General features: G+C 38.1%; 1 protein-coding gene and 1 long non-coding RNA gene across 7 annotated transcripts in view; one reads left to right on the top strand and one right to left on the bottom strand.

The window, feature by feature from the left end:
- Positions 1 to 7399: 7399 nt before the first annotated feature.
- Positions 7400 to 27525, bottom strand: part of LOC124378291 (SLIT and NTRK-like protein 5) — a 127644-nt gene continuing 107518 nt past the window's right edge. For 4 of the 6 annotated variants that reach the window (XM_046837873.1, XM_046837874.1, XM_046837875.1 and 1 more), the window contains 2 exons: positions 12576 to 12666; positions 7400 to 11097 (listed from right to left, as the gene is read on the bottom strand). In XM_046837873.1, coding sequence (XP_046693829.1) covers positions 8437 to 11046 — 2610 coding nt within the window. In that variant the 5' untranslated portion in view covers positions 11047 to 11097; positions 12576 to 12666 and the 3' untranslated portion in view covers positions 7400 to 8436. Of the gene's footprint in view, positions 11098 to 11638; positions 12016 to 12575; positions 12667 to 27525 lie in introns of those variants that run through there. The other 2 variants (XM_046837877.1, XM_046837879.1) reach the window with 2 other exon arrangements.
- Positions 20534 to 22976, top strand: LOC124378292. The gene is made up of 3 exons (XR_006924195.1): positions 20534 to 20665; positions 21760 to 21885; positions 22419 to 22976. It is a non-coding gene; the product is annotated as an uncharacterized LOC124378292 (long non-coding RNA).

Here is a 27525-nt window from a genome sequence, read left to right as displayed (position 1 = left end):
CTCCTCTGATAAGGTGTAAGCTGCCATGAGTTCTGTTCACTGGATGTTTTTTGTTTTGGGCGCCATTCTGGACAAACTCTAGATTTGATGTGTTTTTTTAAGTCTGGCTTTTAAATGTAGGAACTTTGGTCAAAAGGCAACCAAGGAAGTATAAATGTAATTGTTATATGGAATAAATTAAAAGCAGTTGTTACAAACACACACAAAGACAGACACAAACACACCCCAGTTAGCATCATGCGGAAAAACAAAGAAACTGACTGAAAAAACTCCTTCAGGATTTTAAATCTAAAATATGATTTAAAAAAGATTATCATCATCTAATTGTCTTTATACTCTTGTTAATGTTTTACTTAAAGAGCATCATTTGGTCATAAAGATTTTTTTTTTTTAGGGTTTATAAACTTTAAGTCTAAAATTGCTCTAGTCGATTGCCTAACATGGTTTATGCTAATTTAAAACCCGGGTGTCCCTGGTGACCTTTTCATTTTAAATCATCTGTAAAATAATAATCTCTTCATAAAACAGACGAATTATCCATAAAAAATAAAACGGTATGGCTTTATGTCCTATAGAGTAATTCACCGGCCTCATCACCACCTATCATGTGTTGTAGGGATGGTCTGATGGTCTTTTTTTCTTTTTTGTGTGAATTCTTATTAACTAATTTGAGTGAATTTATGATTTTTACGATACTTTAATAAATAATTATATTTAGTGTGTTTGCGATACAAAGTAAATTTCTAAAAGAAAAACCTATATTGATGGTGAGAAAAAAATAAAATAAAATTCCACGAGGAAACAGAACTGTGTAATTGCAGACCCTATAAAGATAATAAAAATAATTTTTTAAATCTTTTTTACTTTTAATTAGCTTTTTTTTTTACACACTAATGCAAAAAACTGTAATTCCAAAACTTTTCCCCAGTCCCAAAAATTCACTGTAAGTGAAGGAAAAAAAATCAAATAAAAAAGTTACAATTAATAAAATAAAAAAAAATTATAAAATTAAATACAATTAGATTTATAAAATTTAGTTTAAGGATATAAAAAAAAAGGTGATTTTTTTTGTTGTTGTTGTGTGACGTCTTAATATACAAACGGTACCATTTCCTTTCGCTCCCAATCTGTAAAAAAAAAAAATTCTAACATACATGAAAAAAAAAACGAGCGCAGATATTTTCAAAGTGGAAAATCAGAACGGAAATCAAAGCGCAAATCATGTATTTTCTTGTCATGTCTGAAGGTTCACGCGGTGAAGTCGGAACGACGATGAGGCAAAACAGACTCGATTTGCTACAAATCAGAAGGAATGTAAAAGGCGCGCAGGATCGCTGGCCTTCAGTTACGTGCCGTGTAAAGCCGACTGTAGCTTATTGAGATGCTGGTTGAAGCGATATTTCTGCAAAAATATCTTCAAGGTCTGACGTATGGCTCTTATAGCACATGTTCTTATTCTGTTTGATTCCCATAGCTGTGCTGTGTATACACATTAAATATACATCAGACGTAAACAAGTGCCTGTAGAAAGTCTGGAAAAACCTCGTCTTTTATGTTTTTTAAGAGTAACACAAGCATGCTTCTTTTGTTTCTATGCTACGAACTAGAACATTGGATGATATGAAGATTGACTTTGAACAAACCAATATAAAAATGTCCATATTTTCCACTTTAGAACCTATGGGAAAAAAAAAACTTCTTCAAATTTGCCATGCCTCTTGTAAACCTCGCCAAAATAAATGTTGATTTCCTACTTTCTTATGATCCAGTTCATCCCAGAGTAGTTCAATAGGATTTAGGTGCGGTGACTGGGCAGGTGGTTTCATGGTGGTTAACGCTCCAGACGGAATTGCATGGTGTTGAAGTATGGAATGGTAGCCATGTTGGTTCGGTATTCCTTTGAGGTAACTTAGAGTATATAATGAGAGAAGACGTTCTTCAAATGTAATCACGAACGTGTGAAGTGGAACGTGACCGAGTTACATGTCTTTCATCCTGAACCTACTGCCTACGGTGACGTTTGATGCAAATTAATAGTGTTAAATGACAGTTTGTTGCATAGAAACAAAAGGAACATGCATGTGTCTCTCAAAAAACATCAGGTGCTTCTGAACTTTTGACAATCACTGTATATATATTATATATATAAAATATATAGAAAGTTTGTCTACACCATAGGATTTTTACATTCTTTTTGAATCTCCCATTCAACATTTAGTCCCCAATTTGCTCTAACAAATAACCTCCACTATTCTGGGAAGATGTTCCACTAGATGTTGGAGTGTGCTTCTAGAGAGTTGTATGAGATTCAGCCACAAGTCCGGTACTGATGAAGGTGAGGTGAGGAGGCCATGAGTGCAGTCAGCATTTACATTCCACCCAAAGGTGTTCAATAGGGTTAGAGCTCTATAGCAGGATATCTTCCATTACATCCCACGTAAATCATATCTTCATGGAGCTGATGGAACAGGTTTAGGTCTCAGAATATGTCATACTACGACATTTAAAAGACATAATATACAATTGTGTGCATTAAGGTTTGATGAAAAAAAGCACATGGCTGGAAGAGACAGGTGTCCCGATACTTCTGACTGAATAGAGCATGCCGATAAAAAAATAATGATAATAATAATTAATTTGCTAAGAAACAATTTAGTATCTTGGAAAGACAGAGAGATAGAGAGCTAAAACAAATATGTATAATATTATTGGAAGAAAAAAAAATAAAAAATATATATATATATATATATATATATATATATATATATATATATATATATATATATATATTCAGTGCATTGTGATTATCACTAAATATCTCTTTTTTTTTTACTGCATAATTATCACTCTTTTTGTAATTTTGAGGAAATGAGTCATGAGTTTTGAATTTTTACAAAAAAAAAAAACAAAAAAAACACGCTTTTCTAATAAAACTACGAATTCTATAAGATCTCATTAAAATACATAATCGGGGTGTATTAAATATAATCCGGTCTAAAAAAAGAAAAGAAATTAATTAATTCAAGTAAAGATATTGACTATAACTGATTTAATAAAGAAAAAGGGAGAAAAAAAAGTTTGTTTAGTGAGCAAAAAATATATTTATTATTATTATTATAATTATAAAAATTATTATTATTATTATTATTATTATTATTATTATTATTATTATTATTATTCTCCAGTTATCACTATTTCCAATATCGCGATATGATTCGATCGGTGAAATCGTCCCGTTCCTCCACAATGACGCAGCGCATTTCGAGTGATAAACAGGCTCTGTTCAAACAAATGCAACCCTAAGCTGATCAAGTGTGTGTGTGTGTTAGAGAAAAAAAAGAGAAAGAAGAAGAAATATAATGAAAAGCTCACGAACTGGAACAGACCGAGTGACGACACGGAGTCAAAACACGGAAACAAATCAAGGGGTAAACAGCAAACACTGCCTCGATCGTTCACAGGGTAAAAACGCCCGGAAAAAACGCACAAAACACGCACACGTGAGCGCATGCGTGACTCTGTGAATGGCGATTCAACCTGTGAAATAAATTTGTTTTTTCCCCGGCGGCGGCGCGACTTCCATTAAACATCGCGATTAGTTTAATCAAGAGGCTCATTGGTGCCTGTCAGATATCATCTCTGCCTTCGCAATTAGCCCGTTCTCCTTGAACTTGGTTGGCAAACACACACACGGGTGCACACACACACCCCGTCACAATGCGACAAAGTTAAATAATCGCTGGATAAATTAAGAAATTAAACATCACTCCTCTCCCCCGAGCGTTGATTAAAAGCATTACAGCTACGACGGAGATGTTTTATTCCTTTTCTCCCATGATGCAACAGCAGCGCTCAGGGTCACCTCGACGCCCATAGCTCATGGTGACAGATTCGGATCCACCCACACATCCACCCATCCACTTCCACACGTACGGTGAGATGGGGAACGGAGATGAATTAGCGAGGAACGTGGCGTCGAACGAATGATGATGGTTTTGATTGACAGCTCACGTTGAACGCATTCATCACAGGGTTTGCAAATGGTGACCTTCAAACGCGAGCTTCGCTAATTAAATCTCTTTCATCATCCACCATGCAAGACATCCTGGGGATGAGCGTAGGACCGGGAGCATCGCTCCGAAATAAAGCACGTCCCACTTTTTTTTTTTTTTCCTGGGCTTAAAAACAATAACATCATCATTGTCTTTGAATCTGCTCTGAATTTTTTTTTAAGTAAGAAAAAAATGCAAAAGATTAATAAAAAATGTATACATGTTTATCTACTTCTACTTTTTCAGTTGAAGGGCGGAGCCTAGGCCATGTTGTTTTGATTAGACTAGAAAAAAATGTTAAATAATTGTCAAAAAAAAAAAAAAATCAAAATTAAAAAAATGTAATCATATAAAAAAAATTCTCTAAAAAAGAAAAATAATCGTTCTTTCAAAATGTGCAAATTAATAAAAAATTAATACATATTTTAAATTGTAATGCTTTTTTTTTAACTATATTATTTTTTATTATTTACTGTATTTAACTGTAATCATTTTGTATTCATTTTACTATTATTATTTTAAAAAATTAAACAAAAATTGTTTTTCTGTTTGCAAAACATTATAACAAGGTAAACATCTGGAGGATTTCAGTTCCTATTAATTTACAGATAATTTTTATGATTGCAAAAAAAAAAAAAAAAAAAAAAAATTAATTCAAGAATTTAAAGGTTTTTTTTAATGTTTAGAATATTTGGGGGCCAAATCTAGCAAAAAACAAGAAGACTATTTTTGTTTCAGTTCTATAAAGGGTCAAAAATTCAGCAAGAGAAGCAAATCTGATCTGATTAATAAATATAATAAATCCAAACGACAACCAAACGCAGTTAAACAGTAAGAAGACATGATTAGCCAGGACATGATCGTCATGTACACAGAAACAAGATGCTTTCCGGCAATCAGCATCCCAATTTTACCCAAATGACCGAACCACTTCAACAAATTAAACCCAAAACCCAGGATCTCCTCGCATTTATGAAGTTGACAACCAGTAAAGCGTGATCGTAAAGCGCCGAAGGCCTGAGAGTCGGCGCTAATCCTTTGTTAGCGTGGGCCAAAAAACGGAGCCCATTACCAAATCGTGCCAAAAATAATAATAATAAATAATAATCATAAACGGCTGGCCGAGTATTCCCGGCGCATGAGCTCTGCTGCACCGCTTTCAGATTGCTCCTCTTTATCCCGCCATATGGGCTGATGAGCTCTAAGTGGTCGGGAATTAGCGGTGGCGTGAGCACTCCAAATCCATAACGCCAGGGTTCGTTTTTATCGCAACTGGTTTCGTTCGCAAAAAAAAAAAAAAAAAGGAGAAAAAGCAGGGTCTTCTTGACAATTAGTAAGCGTCACCGATTAATTACGTCCCAATCCCTTGGCGACAATTCAGAGATTAACACCGTGTCAAGGTCTGTCCTGCCATAACAGGTCTGATTTGTCCCCCTTCCCTTTTTTTTTACGCGGCTATAAAAAGCCCCCGCGTCACATTGCGATTTGGAACGAGGCCCTCGAGTCGACAGAAAGAGAGAAAGTGGAGCTCTTTATCATTGGAACAAGGAGGAAGGGGGGGTCACACTCTAACCCCAATACTCAACACAGCCATTTTACAAAAAGAAAAAGAAAAATAGAGAGAAGGAGTAAAAAATAAAGATATACAGCACACTCTGTTAGAACAAAAGAATTCAGCCTTTTTTAAGAAGATTTTTGGAAACGATTTTGTGGGTAAAAAGAATTCTGAATTAGTTTTTTGTTTTTTCAAAAGATATGAAAAATAAAATGAAAATTGATTTAATTTTATGTTAAATCATAAAAGATAAAAAAACAAATGGGATCATTACATCCAGCAGAAGTAACTGTTGACCTAAAAAACATAGGAATAAAAAAAAAATAAATAAATAATAAAAATACCTTCCATCTGGTTTTTACCATTTCAGTATCAATTAAAATTGACAACTTTGAGGAAATTAAATCATTGCTTAGTGATTCGATTACAGATCACTGCTCATGTCTGATTTACTGCAATTAAAAAAAATAAAAAATAAAAAAATAAATTAAAAAAAAGATGGGAATACCTCTAAAGTAGAATAATGTGTTAATAAAGTAATAAAGTAAAAGCGATTTTATCCATTTATTTATGTATTTATTCAAAGCTCTTTTTTTCTGAGTCAACAATTATTTCTGCATTTCTTGATCCCATTTTTTTCTTTGTATTAATCTTTAAATATTTTATAATCTTTTTTATATGAAAAGAGAAGAAGGTTCCAGTGCGAATATCCTAACCAGAGAACATTGTACAGAACAAACCCTTGAACATTCACAACTGCATATTTGGATTCTGGAAAAAAAAAAAAAGCAACAACTAGAAACAACTAAAAAAAAGAAAAACAATTCAATACTTTTATTCGTCTATTTCTTTATCCCCAGAAATGAGTTAAAAAAAGAAAAAAGAAAATGCTTGCAAGAAATGAAAGATGTTTCCTGGTTTTGCCATTTTCAACTTTGCTATCCTATATTTAAAAACTAATAAATGCAATTTTCACAAGTTTTTAAGAATTCGGGGTGAACATCTTCAAGATTTTTTATTCGTTCCTGGCCCAAAAGGTACCGGTAAAGGAAACCGTTGAGGGGTTGTTGTTGTTGTTGTTTGCGGTACTACACTGAAATAAATCGAATACCAATAATTACAAGGGCAAAAAAAAAAAAAAACTCACATTACAGTCACAATGTCAAAAAATGCAGCCTCATGCAATCGAGATTCCCGAACCGTCTTATTAAAATGCAGCAGACGAGTGATGAGTGGACGACACGGCCTGTAGCTATTGCAATATTAACCCTGCCATTGTAAATTTTCCTTGCTAATAACCTTCCACTTTAGTATTCTCTCTTCCCTTTTTTTTTTTGCTTAGTTTTTCCCAAGCTCAGGAAAAAAAAAAAGTTTATTTGAAAAGCATTGATTGTTTTAGGAACGCCTCTAAACACTGTTTACAAGTCTGTATCGATTAGCATTGCTAATTTCGTTCCTAAAAACGGCTTAGCCTCTCCCCCCGTGCCAGACGAGCGTATTAACCTCTTGGCAACAATGATCCATTATTTATATATATATATATATATATATATATATATATATATATATATATATATATATATATATCCGTATATAAGAACTTGACATCATATTTATTGATGACAAACATATTTTGGTCAATATAGTGCAATAATAAGTGAAAAAGCAATCGGGGAAATAATAACTGAGAAAAGAAAAAAACAGAAGGAAAAAAAGAAAGAAAGAAAAAGATAGAATTGCGAATGATTGTATAAAAATAGGTGTTACATTAAAATAGTATTACACAACATAATTATTACTTCAATTCTCGTTTATGAATTTGTTTCTTTTTTTTTCTTCTGATAACATATTAAAATACATATTAAGAATGAATTAATCATTTTTAATATATAATAATTCCTCTAATGATAGCCTGGAAGACCAAGGTTGGCCTCCCATTTTTTTCTTTCTATATACTTTTTTTTCTCAAAAAGTGCAGACGGCATACAAAGACACTTCTTTTTTTTAAATCTTTAAATGATGCAAAAGTCTCTTCGACACTGGAAATGGAAGGTGGAGGATTTGGAGGTTTGGGAAGATTTAGGAAGGGGGTTGTTTTGGGGGAAAGGGGTGCATGGGAAAAAGGAGGGGAGGGGTACAGGGTGTGCCACCGCTGAAAGAAAGCCACTTGTACAATGCAAGCTACAATAAATGATCAAAAAATTACAAACAAAAAAGCTTGTACAGAGGGATCGTGGTACAGGTCATTAATGATGAAGAATCAAATAATGTTCAAAAATACATGGAGATTATACCAATAAATACTTACTTACTTACAGACTAGAGCAGAGGAATTGTCCTGCACAGTTAGATGCACTGCAGTACAGTGTTCTTTATTTTTTTTTTTTCGATTTTTGTATTGTTAAAGTTCTGTGTGAATATACTCCTGAAAAAAGAAAGGCAAAAAAAAAAAAAAAAAAAAAGCAACGTACTTGGATTTATCTGTACAGCTACGTTTGTTTTTGTTTGTTTATTTAAGTGTATTCAATTCAATCGTCAACTTAAAAAAATAGATTTTGCGATTTTTGCATCACCGGTTTTCGTACCACAACTCGTGCTTTCATCCCGAGACCTTTTTTTTTTTTCTTTTTTAAAATTTCCTTTAATGTCAAGTATCTTTAAAAATTAAAGTACGACAGTTTTGGCACACCCCTTTGGAGGATTTTTGTTTGTTGCCTTTGTTCTGTTGTTTTCTTTAAAGTTGGCGGCGTACATCGTACGCCCCGGTGCACCCTTCGCAAGGAAATAGGGGTGAAAATCCCTAACAGTATGCATGTTCATAGACAAGGTTTAAAACTGGCTAAATGTTGTCTGTTTCTCAAGAACTTCGAGGTAATCCGGCTCCATTTGGAGTTTCGCCTTTAGTTCCAAATATTCGTTGCGGTTTGGCTCCACGAAGACAGTACTTGGAGCGGAATTGTACAGCATAGTTTCTCTAATTCCCTCGGGATGCAAGAATTGCCTCCGTACATCGAAATTTGGGTTGTACGTGTAAGATCCAGGACTGGGGTACTTGTAATCGTATCTATTTCCGGCACTGTTTGGAGTCTTGTCTGGCTCTAAGATCCCTCGGAAGAAATGCTCGGCATCCTGAGCGGTCGAAGGTTCCTCCCGAGGTTCGATGGTACTAACAGTGTATGTGGGACTCCTTGACGCTGGGTCCCGCTCTTCCTGGTTGGGGTTTCGGTAGCCAACCTTCAGCTCATGCAGATCAGGATAATCCTCCACAGCAGTACCTTCTCTGGACCTATAAATGGGGTTCTTGCACATGTTCCCAAGAGTATGGGGGATGTACTCATAGACATGGCCTGCTGGGTGTTTGACTTTGGGGACCGAGCGATTGCTATAAAGACTGTACTGGAGGTTAAAGGAGCTTACATCCGAGTTGTTGGTGCTGGTGCGGTCGCTTTGGGACTTTTTCCGCCGTTTCATGACCACAACGAACAGCCCAGCAGCCACGAAAACAGACATTATGAAGACCAGGAGGAGGCTAAGGATAAGGACTGACAATGGAACGGTGCTTGAAGGAGGGTTAAACCTCAAAGGAGTCTCCGTGGTGACTACCTTCGTTTCCAAGGTGGCTTCTGAAGGAGCTACTGTCGACACAACAATATCCGAATAATCTGGGCACAGTTGTTCCGAAAGGAGGCTGCGCATATCTTGCCCTGCAAGTCTCTTTGGAGTCACGCACACGACATCGTTAACCACAGTTCCAGAGTTGAGCTGCTCCAGCCATATTTTCATGCCTACTACATCACACGTGCAATCCCATGGGTTTTCAAAAAGATCCACTTGCACCAAAGCCTTGAGTTGATCGAGGACACCGCTGACAGGTAAGTTTTGAAAGTGGTTGTTGCGTAGATTGAGCCTTGAGAGGGACATGCTAGAAAAGACGCCTCCCGGCAAGGTCTTAAGAAGATTGTTGTTCAGGAAAAGCAGCTGGAGGTTTGGCACGAAACGAAAGCTACCTGCAACTACCTCATTGATTTTGTTGTACTCTAAATACAAGTACTGAAGGTTCTGGAGCCCAAAGAACATGTCTGCGGTGAGCTTGTCAATCAAATTGCCATTCAAGTACAACCTGCGCAGGTTGATTAAATCCCCAAATGCCCGGTCATGTATGAGTGATATCCGATTGTTCCCCAAGTGCAACAAATCCAATCCCTCCGCCTCGACGAAATCCGATCGGCGCACAACAGGGATGTAATTTCCAGTGAGGTACATCTTTTTGGGATTATACGGCTTGGGCTTTAGATCCGATATGCTCTCGATTTTCCTTTCCTGGCAGTTGACGTTGAGCCCAAGATCCGAGATCTGAAGGTTGCACGTGCATGCCGTGGGGCAATCCAAAGGCACGGGAGATTTGGTCTGAAAAGCTATGATTGGCCCATAGTTGTAGGGATTGCCCGGGATGCGAGAAGTGGGCTTGGACCTGGTCTTGTTGGACTGCCGAGTGCCTTTGGTAGGTCGGGATGAGGACCTCAGCACTGCTGAGGATGTAGCAGAGGAAGTCACTGCCACTGGTGTCGTCTGAAAATATCCGTTTGTACTAAGAGGTGGCGGCGGGCGCATCTCATATTCCGAAATGGCCCTACGAGGGCAAAGCTCCTGCTTGGAGACCTCGTCGAGATCGCGGCCGTGCAGGCGAAACGGAGTCTCGCAGACCACCTCGCCAACTAGCGCTGTATAGGCGATGCTTTCCAGCCACGCTTTTAGCGAGATAAGTTCGCAAGAACAATTCCAGGGATTCTCCTCTAGCTGTAATTCCACCACTTTGTCCATATGCTCCAAAAGGCCAATGTAAGGGAACATTTTCAAGCGGTTGCCCCTGAGATCCAAGTGGGTCAAGGGCACATTTCGGAAAATGTTAGTAGGCAGCGATGACAAAAGATTGTCATTCAAAATGAGCACAGTCAGATGGTGGAGCCTGCTGAGAGCACTGGGTTCAATAATACTAATAAAATTGTAATCAATCTGAAGGTATTCCAGGTTTTCTAATCCAGTGAACGTATCATCCCTAAGAACATCTATTTTGTTGTTGTTCACGTGCAACCGCCTTAATCCCTGCAGTCCATTAAAAGCTCCGGTCTCCATTTCCGATATGTCGTTGTTGCCTAAATGCAAAATGGTGACTCCGGTGTAGTTGATGAAGTCATTGACGGACAATTTTTTCAGCAAGTTCCCCGTCAGGAGAAGGTGATAGGTGGGGAAATTAACCGGGCTGATCTCCGACAGTCTCACGATGCCCCGGTTTTCGCAGCTGACCGTCAGGACGCCCTCTTTTTCCTCGCAAGTGCACAAATTCCTACAGATCTCCCCATAATTGTCATACATCTCAACCAGGCTCAGAGAAGCGGCAAGCAGCAAGATTAGTGTCAGTATCCAGACACGCATTTTCATCGGATTGAATGGCGCCCTTCACTGTAGTGCCGCTGCAGACTGTGGTGTCATCTAGAAGAAAAAAAAAAAGGCAGAAAGAAAAGAGGGGCGATCAATTTTTTTTTTGAAAGAACAGCAAATGGACTAAAGGATCTTTACAGGAAAAAGACATGAGTATAACAGATGCGGTTGTCTTTTCTTTTCTTTTTTGGGGGGAGAAACCTTTTGCACGCCAGCATACTCGGGTTCAAGAACAAGAAATCAATAATTTACCTGAATTCTTTACAAAAAAATGCATCTATTTGACTCGCATGCATTCATTAGTCAAACACGGCGACTGTGCGGAACATTCCAGACAGAAGAATCACCTCCAAAATAAACTATCGATACCTTGTTTCGACGTTTCGTTTTGTTTAGATGACAACAAGGAGCAACACTGTAAGTGTTCGGAGGAAATTTTAAGGGCAGAAAAGAGCAATTACGCGATTCTTAAGGACCTTGAAGACAGGAGCATGCATTCTGATCATCACCCCATTGCTTTTGCAGAAATCTGTTCACGCTATAAAAGCTTCGAGCTCCAGGTGATCTCACCATCCTTATTTGAGCTACTCACCCCGCATATCCGATCCGTCCTGTTTTTCTGATCTCTAACGCCGGTCTAGTTTAATTCGGGTTCAAACAGAGCCAAAGCCTTTAGCATGCAAGTGTACGTGTGCAAGTCTGAGTGTGTGTAAATCTGATGATGCCCCATGCATCTCGGTGCGAAGGAGGAAAAAAGAAAACGCTGATCATGAAAGCAAAACACTCTGATCACTCTTTCTTCCAAAAAAAAAAAAGAAAAAATCTCTTCATTTAACATCCATGGATGATTTTCATCATTCATTCACTCTCTTGGATTAGAAGATCCGAGGTCTGCTGGTGATAATCCTGGATTCCGGCGTTTCTGCGGGTTCTCATGATTCATGCAAATCAACATCCACCTTCTTTTTTCCTTCCTCTCTCTCTCTCTCTCTCTCTCTCTCCGGTACCGGAGACACTCGCCGACGCACGCAAACGCAAACACACACACACACACACACACACACACAGTGAGATAGATAGATAGAGAGAGAGAGAGAGAAGGAGAGAAAGAGAGATCTCGCACCACATCCACCGACTTTTTTTGTCGCATTTAAAAATGCACCAATCAATAAAACAAAAAATGTAATAAAAAATTCACGCTCAATAAAAAAAAAAAAAAGCCCGCGTGCAAATCACGATTTTTTTCTTTCTTTCTTTCTTTCTTTTGACCACCCGGCAAATGTGTGCAAAAAAAACCCCCAACAGATCCCAGTTCGATCCCAAATTCGATCACTGATCGAAATCCCCCAGCGCGTGACGGTGTCTCCCCCTCGTTCAAAAGCCGCATCCGCGCGTTCACACCAATGCATTACGCGTCATTTTTTGTGCGTTTTTTTCTTTCTTTCTATTTATTTATTTTTTTGTTCCCACACAATGAAATCCCCCCTGAACTCTTCAGTCCGTGTTGGTTTGCATGTTATATTCCTTACCGGGCTGATCGTCTCCGGAGCGGCGGCAGCGGCAGCAGCAACAGCAGCAGCATCACGACGTCCGTTCACCGGGAACGTAGCGCGCGCCAGGCTGCCAAAAAAAAAAAAAAAGGCAAAAAAAAAAAAAAAACCTGCAGATTATTCCAGTATGTCTTTCACTCCTTTCTTCCTTTCCTTTTTTATTATGTTTCGAAATCCGTTTTAAACACCGAATTTTCTACGAGTAATGATGGTGGTGGTGTTGATGCGCGCGTGCATCGTCGTTCCCTCTCTCTCTCCCTCCTTCTCTCTCTCTCTCTCTCTCCCTCCTTCTCTCTCTCACTCTCTCTCTCTCCTTGCTCGCGCCCTCACTCCTCTTCTTTCGGACCAAGCAGACGATGAAACATACAGCCTGCCTTCCGCGCGCGTGCTCGTGTGCGTGCGTGTATATAGGGAGCACGGCCGCGGTTGCGCGCGTGCAGGGACCCTGACGCTGATGCTGATGGTGTTGATGGTGATGATGATCCGTCCCGCGCACTCAACACCGGCCTTTAGATCTTATACTTAACACACACGCGCGCACACACACACTCACGTACGCGCGCGCGCGCACATACACACAGCTGTTCGCTCGTGCTGGTGGTGGTGCACTGGGCAAAGTTGTGTGTTCATGCATTGCATCGCAGTGTATAAACAATCCGGGGGTAAATCCGGACTGGAAAATATGAGGGGGCACACAGAGAGAGAGAGAGAGAGAGAGAGAGAGAGAGAGAGAGAGAGAGAGAGAGACATTCAGAGAGAAAGGAGGGGGGCAGACGGAGACATCCCTGTAGAGAAAAGAGAGGAGAGAAAGAGACACATTCAGAGACAGACAAACAGGAAGAAGAGGGAGAGAGAAAGACAGACAGTTCGAGTGATGGAAGAGGGAGAGAAAAAGGGACAAAGAGGTAGCGGGAGAGAGAAAGAAGGAAAGAGGGAGAATGAAAGAAAGATATAAACAGAGAGCGAGAGAGAGAGGAGAGGGATGGAAACAGAGTGAGAGAGAGAGAGAGAGAGAGAGTGTGTGTGTGTGTGTGTGTGTGTGTGTGTGTGAGTGAGTGAGAGAGAGAGAGAGAGACCTATAGAGGGCAGTGCAATGCGATGAAAGTGGACAGACTTTCAATCCTGTCCCACCAAACAATGAGTTCTCTCTCTCTCTCTCTCTCTCTCTCTGCCTCTCACATTTCTGTCTCTCTCCTCCATCCTCCTTTTCTTCTTGGCTCGTTTTGTTACTTTGGGAAAACAAAGAAAATATAAACTAGCAAAAAAACAAAACAAAACAAAAAAGAGATATTACCGATATTAAATAAAAATTATGTCTGACATCCTCTCCTTTTCTTCTCCCTCCTTTCTTTCTATCGCTTCTTTCCCACTAGAGCTATGAAGCTGTTGTAACTAAGAGTTGTGGAATCCTATGGCAGTGTGTTTACCGAGTCGTACAGCATTTGTGCAGAAACAGCAGATCTACATCTCTCTACATCTCTCCAAATAATTCTAATCAATCGATTCCATCCAAATAATTCTAATCAATCCACTTATCAATTGATTCTATCACTTTTAATGGATGAATTGTATCCAAAACATTCTAATCTATACACTGTATTCAAATACTTATATAATCAAATAATCACTCATGAATCAATTTTCCCCAAACAGTCAATCAATTAATCAATCAAGTCATTTCTATTCAAGTAATTATGTAGAAATAATTCTAATCAAATCACTTTTAATAGATAAATTGTATCCAAAACATTCTAATTTATACATTGTACTCAAATAATTATATAATCAATGAATCAATTTTCTCCAAATAATCAATCAATCAATCAAGTCACTTCTATTCAATTAGTTCTGTAGAACTAATTTTAATCAAATCACTTCTAATGAATCAATTCTATCCAAATAATTCTAATCACCCCAATTAATCAATTCTATCCAAATCATTTTCAACCAAATTGAATTTTTTTTTAAATCCAATCGCTTTCAAATGATGATCAAATGACTACTGCTCTGAACTTCCACATCCCTCAGAACCTCACCATGTCCCTCTTCCCTGCACCATAACAATCATAAAGTTTACCCGCCAAGGGATTTATTTCCTTTGGAAGCTGAAAATAATTTGGACATCCTCAGCGGCTCCTCCCACTGTACTACAGACAACATCCTGACTGGGTTCCTCACTGCAGGGTATAGCGGTGACTCCTCACACAACTAGAAGGCCCTCCAGAGGGTGGTGAGAACAGCAAATCTTATCACAGGCAACAAACCCCCAGCCAGACAGGACATCTAGTGCTCACAGTGCCTGAGGAAAGTACAGAAAATCACCTCAGGCCTCGGTCAGCCAGCACTCAGTTTGTTCTTTGAATTGCTATCCAGTCACAGACAAGACGACTAAAGAAAAGCTTTTACGTGCAGGCAATCAAACATCAGCAAGTAACTCAAAACACAGTTTTTTCCTTGTTTTTCTTCCTGTCCCCTTTCTGCCACTTGGTCACTTCACGCTTAAAACTGAACAGTGGGACATGTTATACTTTACGTTTGAGCCTAAACACAACATTCTATACTCTACACTTTACACTAAAATACTTTACGCTTTACACTTTGAAATTTACATGGAACAATTTACCCATTTTTTTTTTCTTGACATTGCATTCGACACTGTACATTTGCATACTTTACACTCAACACTTTACACCTGCATACGTGTCACATAAAACTTTACACACACTTATACATAATACATTTTGCACTATACTCTCACCACTAGAATCGCCACTTTACACTTAATACTTGACACTATGATTGTCAGGGCACCACCAGCTTCACCTCTCCTCTGCACCCTACCCGCACGGATCGCTTCCCCATCATACTAAGTACCGGCACCTGACACTAATTCCACACGGCCTACTTAAGGTCCTTGCCCCTTCAGGGCCTCGTCCGTTATTGCACGTTATGCTAGGGAACTTTCGGACTCTATCGGATCGTGTGGACCTCGCCTCTTCCAGGCGTACCGCGGATATTTCCTCAGCGCTTCGGCAACCGTCTCGGACTGTGTGGGCTTTGCCTCTTCCAGGCGTACCGCGGATATTTCCTCAGCGCTTCGGCAACCGTTTCGGACTGTGTGGGCTTTGCCTCTTCCAGGCGTACCATGGATATTTCCTCAGCGCTTCGGTATCGTTATTAGATAATGTGGACCTTGCCCCTTTTGGGTGTACCACGGATATACCGCTCACTCTAGGTTATTGTTGTGTCATTAAAGACTCGCTTAACTTACTTCGGCTTCCAGCTCTGTTTCTCTCGGTCTAACAGTGACACTCATCCCATAATAGTAAAACATTTTAAAACTGCCGATTTACACTAAACACATAATACTGAAGACTTTATAGTTAAAGGTTTATAACTGATTATACTTCATATTTTACACTCAAATTGTTATGCTCAACACTTTATACTCAAAACTTTACACTTAACACTTTCTAATATTCACCATATCCCCCGCAACTTTACTCATGACACTAAAAAAAAATAAAAAATTTGACACTAAAACCGGTATATTGAACACTTTCTACTTGACAATTTACACTCCACACATTATACTGAATTCTTTATACTTTATACCATTTTACACTTTACACCAGAGACAATACACTTGATGCTGTACACTTTGATACTTTACACCGAATGATTCAACACTTTATACTTGACACTTTACACTCAAAACTTTACACTTAACACTTTATAATGAACACCGTATCCCTCGCAACTTTACTCGTGACATTTTGACAATAAAACCATTATATTGAACACCTTATACTTGACAATTTACACTCCACACATAATACTGAAGACTTTTTACTTGAACATTTAAAATTGCCACTTTACACTTTACACCAGAGACAATTCACTTGACACTGTACACTTTGATACTTTACACCGAATGATTTACGCATTACACATTACACTTTGACACTTTACATTTAACCCATTTCACTCAACAAGTAACACTCAACTGTTTAAACTTCACACATTGCATTCGACACTGTACATTTTGATACTTTACACTTAACTCTTTACACCTGGATATGCTCACTTAGCACTTGAACACTACAATTGCTACTTTTCCCATGCCATTTTAAATAAATAACTCAATACTTCACACTTTAAAACTCAACCCATTATACTAAAACACAAACCTGACAATATACACTCAACACATGAAACCGAAGACTTTATACTTGAAGGTTTAGAACTAAAATTTTACACTCCACACTTTACACTTTTACACTCAACCTATTATACTAAACACATTCAATTTCATACTCAAAATGTTATAATATACACTTTATACTTTATACTTGACACCTTACACACATAACTTTACACTAATTAATTTATACCCAACACCATACACTAGCCACTTTACTAATGTCACTTTACACTTGCATACTTTACACTTAGCACTTTATAATTAACACCACACCACTGGTTTTACACTCCACACACAATTCTGAACATTACACTTCATAGTTTACACTCAAAACTTTATAAAAGCACTTAATACTCAAAATCATACACTTGGTACTTTACACATGACACATGAAACTTAACACTTTGCACTCAGAAAGTTCCCAGCTTTATAGTTATATATTTGACACAACTTAGGTGCACAAATCTGTTTTTTTTTTTTATTGTTGTACTTAATTTTCTTTGGTTTTGTCCAGCGCTTGTGTGCATGTGTGTATGTGTGTGGGGCATCGTTACTTTATCCTTACTACAGGCATATACACATAAATACTTTATGAACTGGCATCCATAATTAAATCTTCCATTTAAATGTAATCACTTTACTTCTAACATTCACTTTTGATAGATTCACTTTTAACAGATTAATTTCTAACCTATCACTTCTAACCCAATCATTCCTAACAGATCAATTTAACCAGATTCACTTCTAACAGATTCACTTTTGATAGATTCACTTTTAACAGATTCATTTCTTACAAATTCACTTCTACCTCAATCATTCTTAACAGATTCATATCAATCAGATTTTTTTCTAACAGTCATAACTAACAGATCCGTTTCTAACACATTTATTTCTAATAGATCACAAACAGATTCATTATTAACAGATTCCTTTCTAGCCGATTACTTTTTAACGGATTCGTTTATCAGATCAATTCTTGCAGTCTCATTTCTAACAGATCACTTCTAATAGATCCATTTCTAAAAGATCGATATCTAACAGATCACTTCTAAGAGATTCATTTCTAAGAGATCACGTTTAACAGATTTAATTCCAACAGATTCAATTCTAACAGAACTTGTAATAGAGTCTCTTTGAACAGATTAAATTCTAAAAATACATTAACAAATCACTTCTAACATGTTTTGAACAGATTCACTTCTAACAGATTCACTTTTGATAGATTAACTTTTAACAGATTAATTCCTAACAAATTCACCTCTACCTCAATCATTCTTAAAAGAGTCATTTCAATCAGATTTATTTTTAACAGTCATAACTAACATATCCGTTTCTAACACATTTATTTTTAATAGATCACTTCAAACAGATTCATTATTAACAGGTTCCTTTCTAGCCGATTACTTTTAACAGATTATTTCTAACGGATTCATTTATCTGATCACTTCTCACAGTCTCATTTCTAAAAGATCACTTCAAACAGATATATTTCTAACAAATCACTTCTAAAAGATTGATATCTAGCAGATCACTTCTAATCGATTCATTTCTAAAAGATTGATTTCTAGCAGATCACTTCTAAAAGATCATTTATAACAAGTTCATTTCTGACAGATCACTTCTAACAGATTAATTTCTAAAAGATCGATATTTAACAGATCACTTCTAAAAGATTTATTTCTAACCAATCACTTCTAATAGATTCATTTCCAAAAGATCACGTTTAATGGATTTCATTCCAACAGATACAATTCTAACAGATCACTTATAATAGATTTATTTCTTAGAGATTCAATTCAGATCACTTGTAACAGAATTTGTAATAGTCTCTTTTAACAGATAAACTTTAAAAAGATACATTTTAACAGATTGTTTTGTAACAGATTTACTTCTAGTAGATTATTTTGTAACAAATCACTTCTAACATGTTTTAAACAGATTCACTTGTAACTCAGATCTAAAATATTCACTGTTACCAGACTAATCTCTACGCAAAAAAAAAAAAAAATCATTTCAAACAGTTTGATTTCTGAACTTTCACTTGGCTCAGCTGCTCCTTTAGAGTCAGTGTCAGAAATCCCAGCACTGAAATGACAAAGCGTAGCTTCAGCCTGTGCATAATGTCGAAAACTTCCTGACGTTGCTTCAGTGCTTTTTTGGGTCGACCTTGAGAATATGTGACGGTTAAAGCTATTAGCGGTTCTTTCAGGCTAATTTCTTCCTCCCTTATCACCAGACGTTCTGCCTGAGGCGCAAAATGTCCGGAAGTTTTTGAATGCACGGTGGTCCTGGGTCAAGTTTAAAGTTATTAATTCTTTTTTTCCATTAATGAATTTGCAGACAAATCTGACTGCATAATGAAAAAACACACACACACACACACACACACACACACACACACACACACACACACACACACTCTCCCGCCACTTCTTGCCGTCTTCGCCTCTTCGCTGCAGATTTAGCCAGCTTATCTCGAATTAGCGCTGAAGAGCTATCAACTATGCTAAGTGTAAATAGCATTAGATTTAGCATGCTAAAGCTTACACGCGTCCCCTTTTGCCCTGTTTTGTATGCTAATTCCAGCATCAACAGCCTCCCGCCCTCCTCTCCTCCCTCCGGTTTTGTGCTCAGGACAGCGAGAAGTAAATCTCAAAAACATCGCCGCATCAAATTAGGTTTAAGTTGCTAGTCGCAGTTAATCGCATTATGGGGCCATGCTAACGAATATTTCCTCTGGCGTTAAGGGGCGAATTCGAACAATCGAAAAAAATCCCAGTGGAACGGAGTTAAACAGAGACAACGAGAGAAGCTAATCCATACTATTACAGTCCTATGGGAAAAAGCACTTGGCCTGCATTCCGAGGTCTACGTGATCTGTTATTAGCGGTTAGCGCTTTCTCTGGTGAGACTCTCCAGGGGGTCCAGCTGGAGCTTCTCTTATTCAGTCCTTTCCAACAACAACTTCTCTTGGAGATTTTTTTTTTTATATAATCTCTCAGAGACACTTTTTGACTAAATATCGATTTTTATTTATTTATTTATTTATTGCTGACGATGTTTATTAGTTCTTTCTTTCATTTCAAAAATTTTTCATTCTTTCATTCCTTTTTTCTATGCATTTTTTTTTTCTTTTACATTTTTCTTTCTTTGAGTTTATCCATTCTTTCCTATATTTTCTTACTTCCTACACTTTTTTTAAATCTATTTTTGGCTTTCTCTTTTTATCCTTTCTTTCTTTCTTTCTTTCTTTCTTTCTTTCTTTCTTTCTTTCTTTCTTTCTTTCTTTCTTTTGTTTATTATTTTGTCTTACACAAGATACACAGAACAGATAGAAGGAAAGACACCAAAATGTAAACTCTATATTAAGCTCCAAGGGAGAAAAAAATTAAAAGCGGGAAAAAAACAAAGAAAGCAAAAAAAAAAATTTAAACAAATGCTGTAGGAATAAAAGTTACTGAGGAAATTCTTCTGCATTTCCTGGGGACTGAAAGCAAAAATTAAAAAAGATGCATGTATTTTCTGTAGTTTGAGTGGAAATTTTACTTTCTTGTGTGTAATGTTTCTTTTTTCTACAGTTACTGTAGTGTATTAGTGAGGATGATTAGAAGGTTGGTGTGTGCAGGATACAGCTTCTTCATCAAGACTGGTGAAGCTCAGTGCTGCAGGAGCGAAACACTGCAGAGTTTAGCATTTCACCTCATTTAACACACCTGAGTCAGCTCATCATCTAATCACTCTCCCAGGCCAAATTAAACTCTTAAAGTGGAGAAGCCTATACGCCAGGATCTGAGCTATAGAGTGACGCAGGGGTTTATTGAAAAGGTTGTGTGGTTTGAGACACGCCCACTCTGGACCAACAATGGTATTAAAATGGGTTATAGTAGTGTATAGTGTGGTTTATGCCCATAGTAAACCGGAGATAATATTTATATGGGCAGTAATATAGTGAAGAAATTGTGTGGTTTGTGACACACCTGTAATGGATGAGTACTTGTGTATAAGTTGTGTATACCTTGGTGAAGTGGGTTCGTGGTTTGTGACACACCCATTGTGGACTGGTGATGGTGTTTAAGTGGTGTACATCATAGTGAGGAGGGTTTGTGGTTTGGGACAAACCCACAGTGGACTGGTGATGGAGATTAAGTGGTCTATATTATAACAAAGTGGTTTTGTGGTTTGGGACACACCCACAGTGGACTGACAATGGTTTTTAAATGGACTATTCTGTAGTAAAGAGGGTGTATGGTTTGGGACACACCCACAGTAGACTTGTGATGGGGTTAGAGTGGGCTATATTATAGTAAAGATAGGGTTTTGTGGTCTATACTATAGTATACTATAGTGGACTGGCGATGGTGTTTAGGTGGGCTTTACAATTATAAAGAGTGTTTATGGTTTGGGACACATCCACAGTGAATTGATGATAATATTTATATGGGCAATTATATAGTGAAGAATTTGTGTGGTTTGGGACCCCCAGTGGTCTGATGACCTTGTTAAAAGGGACTATTCTATAGTAAAGATGGTGTTTGCGTGGGATTTACTATAGTGAACAGGGTGTACGGTTTGAGACACGCCCACAGTAAGTCAATGGCGTTTCAATGTGCTGTGCTCTATTAAAGAATTTTTAATTTTTTAAAGTTTTTCTTCCCATAGTGATTCGATGTTGTTACCATAGCAACAGTACCACCGTTTTAAATGCTGTATCATAAAAAAACACAGCATTTAAAATGTTAAACCTGCAGCTGAAGTGTTCATTTATTTATAGTATTTATTGTGCACGTTTCAAGCTCAAGGGGTTTAAATTGCATGTAATGGACATTCATTTGCGGTTAAATAAATGATGGCGCTTACTTTTCCGAGTGAATGCATGAACGACGTATATTTTTAACGCTGTTTTAAAGTTCACTAGAAGAAAAGTCTCAAAAGTGGAGCTGCATTTTAGTGTGTTTATAGTTTTAGAAACCATGCTGATCCACTGGGAATTCGATCACACTATTTTCCACTGGGACTAGAGAAACCCCGCCCCCTTTAATAAGACTGATGGACACAGAGGCCACACCTTCCTAACTGGGACATACAGTAGGTATCACTGAGACTCTCATAAAAGCCTCCACCAGACAACTATGAAACCACGCCTCCTTTAGACTAAGACTCTGAGAAACAGTCTCCTTAAATCGGACTAACAACCCCAATAGGCCACGCCTCCTTTACCAAGATGTAGATCACACCCCCTTCACTGAGATGGACAAATCACAGAAGCTACGCCTCCTTCGGTAAGACTGACAGACATCTAAGCCACATAAACAATCACATATCCTCGACACTGGGACTGACAAGTAGAAAGACCACGCCTCCTTCATTGTGACGGACAGGATAGAAGCCACACCCATTTTCCCCAAGGTTTCCGAATAATTAGTTCCACCCCTTAGTACCGGAAGTTGAATGATTCGTTGGCAACGACAAATCGTTACAAAGTGTCACTTGTTCTTGTTCTCTTGTTTAGTTTTATTTGTGTGTGTGTGTGTGTGTGTGTGTGTGTGTGTGTGTGTGTGTGTGTGACTGTGTCCTGCACTGAGGCTGGCTAAAGGGAGACCGTATTGCTTGTTTGACAGGAAGATGAATCATCGCGGGGAGCGCTCTGCCGAGAGGCTTCAGCTCGTCCAATCAGCGGCCGCTAAGAACCTCGCTCGCTCAGCTCGAACAGGAACTCGACGAGGAAATCCGCAAACACAGCACAGCTAACCGCTAAGCTAAGCAGATGGAAAGGGCTCGTGGATGTGGAAGGCACTTTTAGAATCTCCTACTCAAGACGTTAGCGTTTTGCTTGTAGCTCACTTATTTTTCAGGGTTAATGTTCAGTGAGAGCTGAATTCCGACACACACTTGGAACCAAAATGACCTGGTGCGGAGAAATATAATTACAGAGAGAGATTTATCTAATACTTTAATGATGTAAGAAATAATAAAATTAATAAAAATGTACGTAAAAAAAAAAAAAATAGGGAGAGATTTTACTCTGACAATAAGCATCATCCACTAATCCTGTTTTTAAAAGTTTAATAAAATGAAATAAAAAGGCTTAAAAAAATGAAGAAAAATATTTTTGCGTATATCAACAAATTTCTATGTTAAAATTTGAGACAGGAATAAATTATTTTTTAATATTGTTAGATTGCATTATTTATATATATTTTTTATTTTCTCCTGTTCTGATTTCTAAGATCTATCTATCTATCTATCTATCTATCTATCTATCTATCTATCTATCTATCTATCTATCTATCTATCTATCTATCTATCTATCTATCTATCTATCTATCCTTCTAGAGAAGGTATGTCAGAAAGAAAGAAAGAAAGAAAAAAAAGAGAGAAATAATCCCTAAATACAAGTTTAAAATTAAAAAATGCAAAGTAATGGAAAATAAGAGAGAAAAGGGAGAGGGGGGGATTCTGTTTCAGCATGTACGGCTGTCAAAGACCTTGGTGTGATTATTGACCCGAGTCTTTCCTTTGAGTCTCACGTGAATAATATCACCAGGATCGCCTTCTTTCACCTTAGAAATATTGCTAAAATTAGAAATATGATGTCATTACAGGATGCAGAAAAACTAGTTCATGCTTTTGTTACTTCAATTCAATTCATTTACTTCTAGATTAGACTACTGTAACGCTTTACTGTCTGGGTGTGCGAGTAAGTGCATAAATAGGCTTCAGTTAGTCCAGAACGCAGCAGCAAGGGTCCTCACTAGATCTAGGAAATATGACCACATCACCCCTGTTTTAATCAATCTACACTGGCTCCCAATTAAATATCGCATTGATTATAAAATATTACTACTGACGTATAAAGCACTTAACGGTCTCGCACTGCAGTATCTGAGTGAACTTCTGTACCAGTATGACCCTCCACGCCTACTTAGATCAAAAGGTGCTGGCTATCTGTTGGTTCCTCAAATAATGAAGACTACAGCAGGGGGCAGATCTTTCTCTTATAAAGCCCCACAGTTATGGAACAGACTTCCAACCAGTGTTCGGGACTCGGACACAGTCTCAGTGTTCAAGTCGAGGTTGAAAACTTATTTATTTAGTCAAGCCTTTTATCAGTAGATTTCTCTTAGGTAAAGGCTCAGATCTGGAGGGAACATGGATATAGAGTGTTTGGTGAACTGGTATATTTGTATGCTGTCGTCCCTCACATTCACACGTTCACTCAGGTTTGTTGGCGGTGGTGTGGTGGGTCGTCTCTTATCCCAGAGATCCCTCATGTCTGTGTTACCTTCTGGTTCTCCCTTTTAGTTATGCTGCCATAGCGAGTCTTGCCGGAGTCCAAACTGCACAGTGACATTAACTTTCATACACCAATAGTTACACTTAATAATCCATATCTCTCTCTCTCTCTCTCTCTCTCTCTCTCTCTCTCTCGGTCGAGTTAAACATGCTCCTGAGGTTTCAGTGACCACTGTTCCTGCCCCTCCGTGGATCTTCACACTTCTGTGCAGCTTGGGACGGTATCTCATCAACACCTTGGGTGGTTCCATGTAATTCCGGAGTAGAACGGGTGCTTTTGAGGACGGATTGGACTGTAGTTGGTTTTGGCGGTCTGCTGCACTGACTCGGGAGTGCAGTTTGCTTCTGATCGTCATCACTGTACCCCGCAACTTTGTATATCTGCTTCAAATGGACATTTGGTGCAACCCAGATGAGGATGGGTTCCCTCTTGAGTCTGGTTCCTCTCAAGGTTTCTTCCTTATGCCATCTCGGGGAGTTTTTCCTTGCCACAGTTGCTCATCAGGGACAAACTTACTTACAAAGAACATATTTACGTTTAATCACCACATTATCTGTGTAAAGCTGCTTTGAGACAATGTTCATTGTTAAAAGCGCTATACAAATAAAAATGAATTGAATTGAATTGAATTGAATAAAATGAAGTAAACAAAGTGACATTTACTAATACTAATAGTTAAAGGTAACTAAATAAATATTAAATAAATTATAAAGTAAAGCAAGAAAGGGAGAGAAAAAGAAGGAACAAGAGAAAGAAGAGGAAAAAAATTTTTTATAAAGTTTACATGAGGGACATAGAGGCTGTAAGAAAAGACGAAAAAAATTTGAGGAAGACAAACAATTGAAATAATTCAAAAATGAAGAAAAATATATATTTTTGAAAGAAAGAAACAGAATACACACCATTTTTTCTTTTACCAAAAAAAAAAAAAAGTACACAATATATGCTAATTTCTTAAATGCTTTTGCTAAAACCGTCTTTTTTGTTCAGATGTATGAGGATTGCTCTGTTAAAACACAAACACGTTTTTCACCCGGACACCAAACCTACCGTAACTCAATGACAAAACGTGTCCATACAGAACAAGGCTGGTTACGAAAAAAAAATCAAATAAAAGAAGAGAAGAAAACCATGCGTCGTTTTTTTGAGAAGTACAAGGTTCTACATTCTCTCCATTTTCACCCTGGGTGCCTTGAATTAAAAAATAAAAAATAAAAAAAAATAAAAAGAAGGAAGGGAAGGTTTACGAGAATGACAATAAACAGATTGGTTGAAAATCAATAACACTTTATAACACTATTAAACACTTTCAGGCTTCTTTAGAGGCATTCCAGCTCTCCGATTTGAAACCAGGCCCCTGAAGTGCACTGACTAACAAAAGTAAACCTCGCTTCTGTTCTTGCTTTCTTTCTTTTTATCACTGTCTGGGGTTCTTTCATTTGGTACTGAAGTTACAATTCTTATTGCTGCTAAACAGAAAATGGAAGCAGTTCAAATATGAGAAATATCAGATGTAGTGGTATATGTTTACATACATACAATACATGTACACTACGTTGGCAAAACTTTGTGGACACCTGACAATGACCACTTTATGAAATGGCAGTGGTGAACACTTATTTTAAAAAAGAAGGATGATCATAGGGTGACCTATAAGAGTGGAGGAAGGTGCACACAGGTGGACTATGTTCTATGTAGGAGATGCAACCTGAAGGAGATTGGAGACTGTAAGGTGTTGGCGGGGAACAGTGTAGCTAGACAGGTGGTCTGTAGGATGGCTTTGGAAGTGAAGAAGAGGAGGAGAGTGAGGACTGAAAGAAATATAAGACGGTGGAAACTGGCAGAGGAAGACTGTAGTGTGAGGTTCAGGGAAGAGGTCAGGCAGGGGCTCGGTGGTGGTAAAGAGGTCTTGGATGATTGGGCAGCTACTGCTGAAGGGATAAAGGAGAGAGCTAGAAAGATACTTGGTGTGACATGTGGAAATAGAAAGAAAGACAAAGAGAGCAGAAGAGGTTGGAGAAACAGAATTGGACTCAGGAGAGTGATGAGAAAAGTAGGCAGGAGTACAAGGAGATGCGGCAGCAGGTTAAGAGGGATGTGGCGAAAGCCAAGGAAAAGGCATACGAGGAGCTTTAGGAGAAGTTGGACACTAAGGAAGGAGAAAAGGATTTATACAGATTGTCCATTCAGAGGGTCCGAGCTGGGAAGGATGTGCTGCAAGTTAGAGCTATAAACGATGGAGATGGAAATGTGTTGACTAGTTTATTGGAGGGACAGCACATGTAGGACGTTTTGGGGACAAGGTGAGGGAGATGTAATTGAGATGGTTTGCATGTGCAGAGGAGGGACATGGGGTATATCGGTAGGAGAATGCTGAGGATGGAGCCACCAGGAAGGAGGAAAAGAGGAAGCCCAAGGAGGAGGTTTATGGATGTAGTGAGGAAAGACAGGCAGGTAGTTGGTGTAAAAGAGGCAGATGTAGAGGAGAGGGGGGGAATGGAGATGGATAATCGGCTGTGGCGCCCCCTAATGGGAGAAGCTGAAAGAAGAAGAAGAAATATGTATATGTATTTTCCTGTTCTTATTTCTGAAATCTATCTCTCTGTTGCTTTAACCAATTAGATTGCTTGCGAGTTGGCAACACACAGGGGCCATCTAGCAGGCATACAATAATGTCAGCATTTTCACGTCCTTTGATTCAACGGTCAGAGAGCACGCTAGTCGCTAGTCAGAGCTTGCAAACGGCATCTGGATTTAATCGCTCTATTTTTTTTTATGCACAGTGGCTGACAGAGAAGACAGAACTGATTTAGTCGCACTTACAAGAACATTTACAAGACGGACTTTAAAAAAAATGGACATCATGAGGAAACAGTTGTTCAACTTTTCACGAACCATTTATACTTTTGCTGTTTCTTTCCTGTCGAATTTGACAAAAACACAACATTTGCCTTCTTTTCTGAGATGCTCCTGAGATGATGTATGTGGGTGGTGCTGCTGTGGCTACAGTAAAAGGAGACTTGTTTAATTGTGTTCTTTGGGATTCTTGCTTTAGTAATGACATTCATTCTTTGTATGAGATTCCAGTTCTACTGCACTTCTTTATAATATTGAAGGTTTCTATAACTATGGTGTCTTTATAATGGTATTAATGATACTCACTATAGAAGAAGAAACAATTACTGTGTGTACATACCCTGTGTGAGCATGTTATGTAGTCCAGTAGAGTGTGTTTTTGTGTAAACATTGCTGATAAAACACGTAAAAAATTCACAGTGCAGAACGAATATGATAAAAGTGAACACCGTGACCTGTGGAACAGCAGAACAGTAAATGGCATTTAAGTGGCAGCAATATCCGAAGGGAAATTGGGCACTTTTTGGATACTTTCTAACGTAAAAGTAACTATAAATGGACAAAAAAAATTACAT

This window comes from Silurus meridionalis, chromosome 24 (assembly GCF_014805685.1).
Source record: "Silurus meridionalis isolate SWU-2019-XX chromosome 24, ASM1480568v1, whole genome shotgun sequence".
Classification (NCBI taxonomy): Eukaryota; Metazoa; Chordata; class Actinopteri; order Siluriformes; family Siluridae; genus Silurus; species Silurus meridionalis.
Note: the sequence above shows the minus strand (reverse complement) of the source record. Positions and strands in the feature narration are given on the sequence as shown.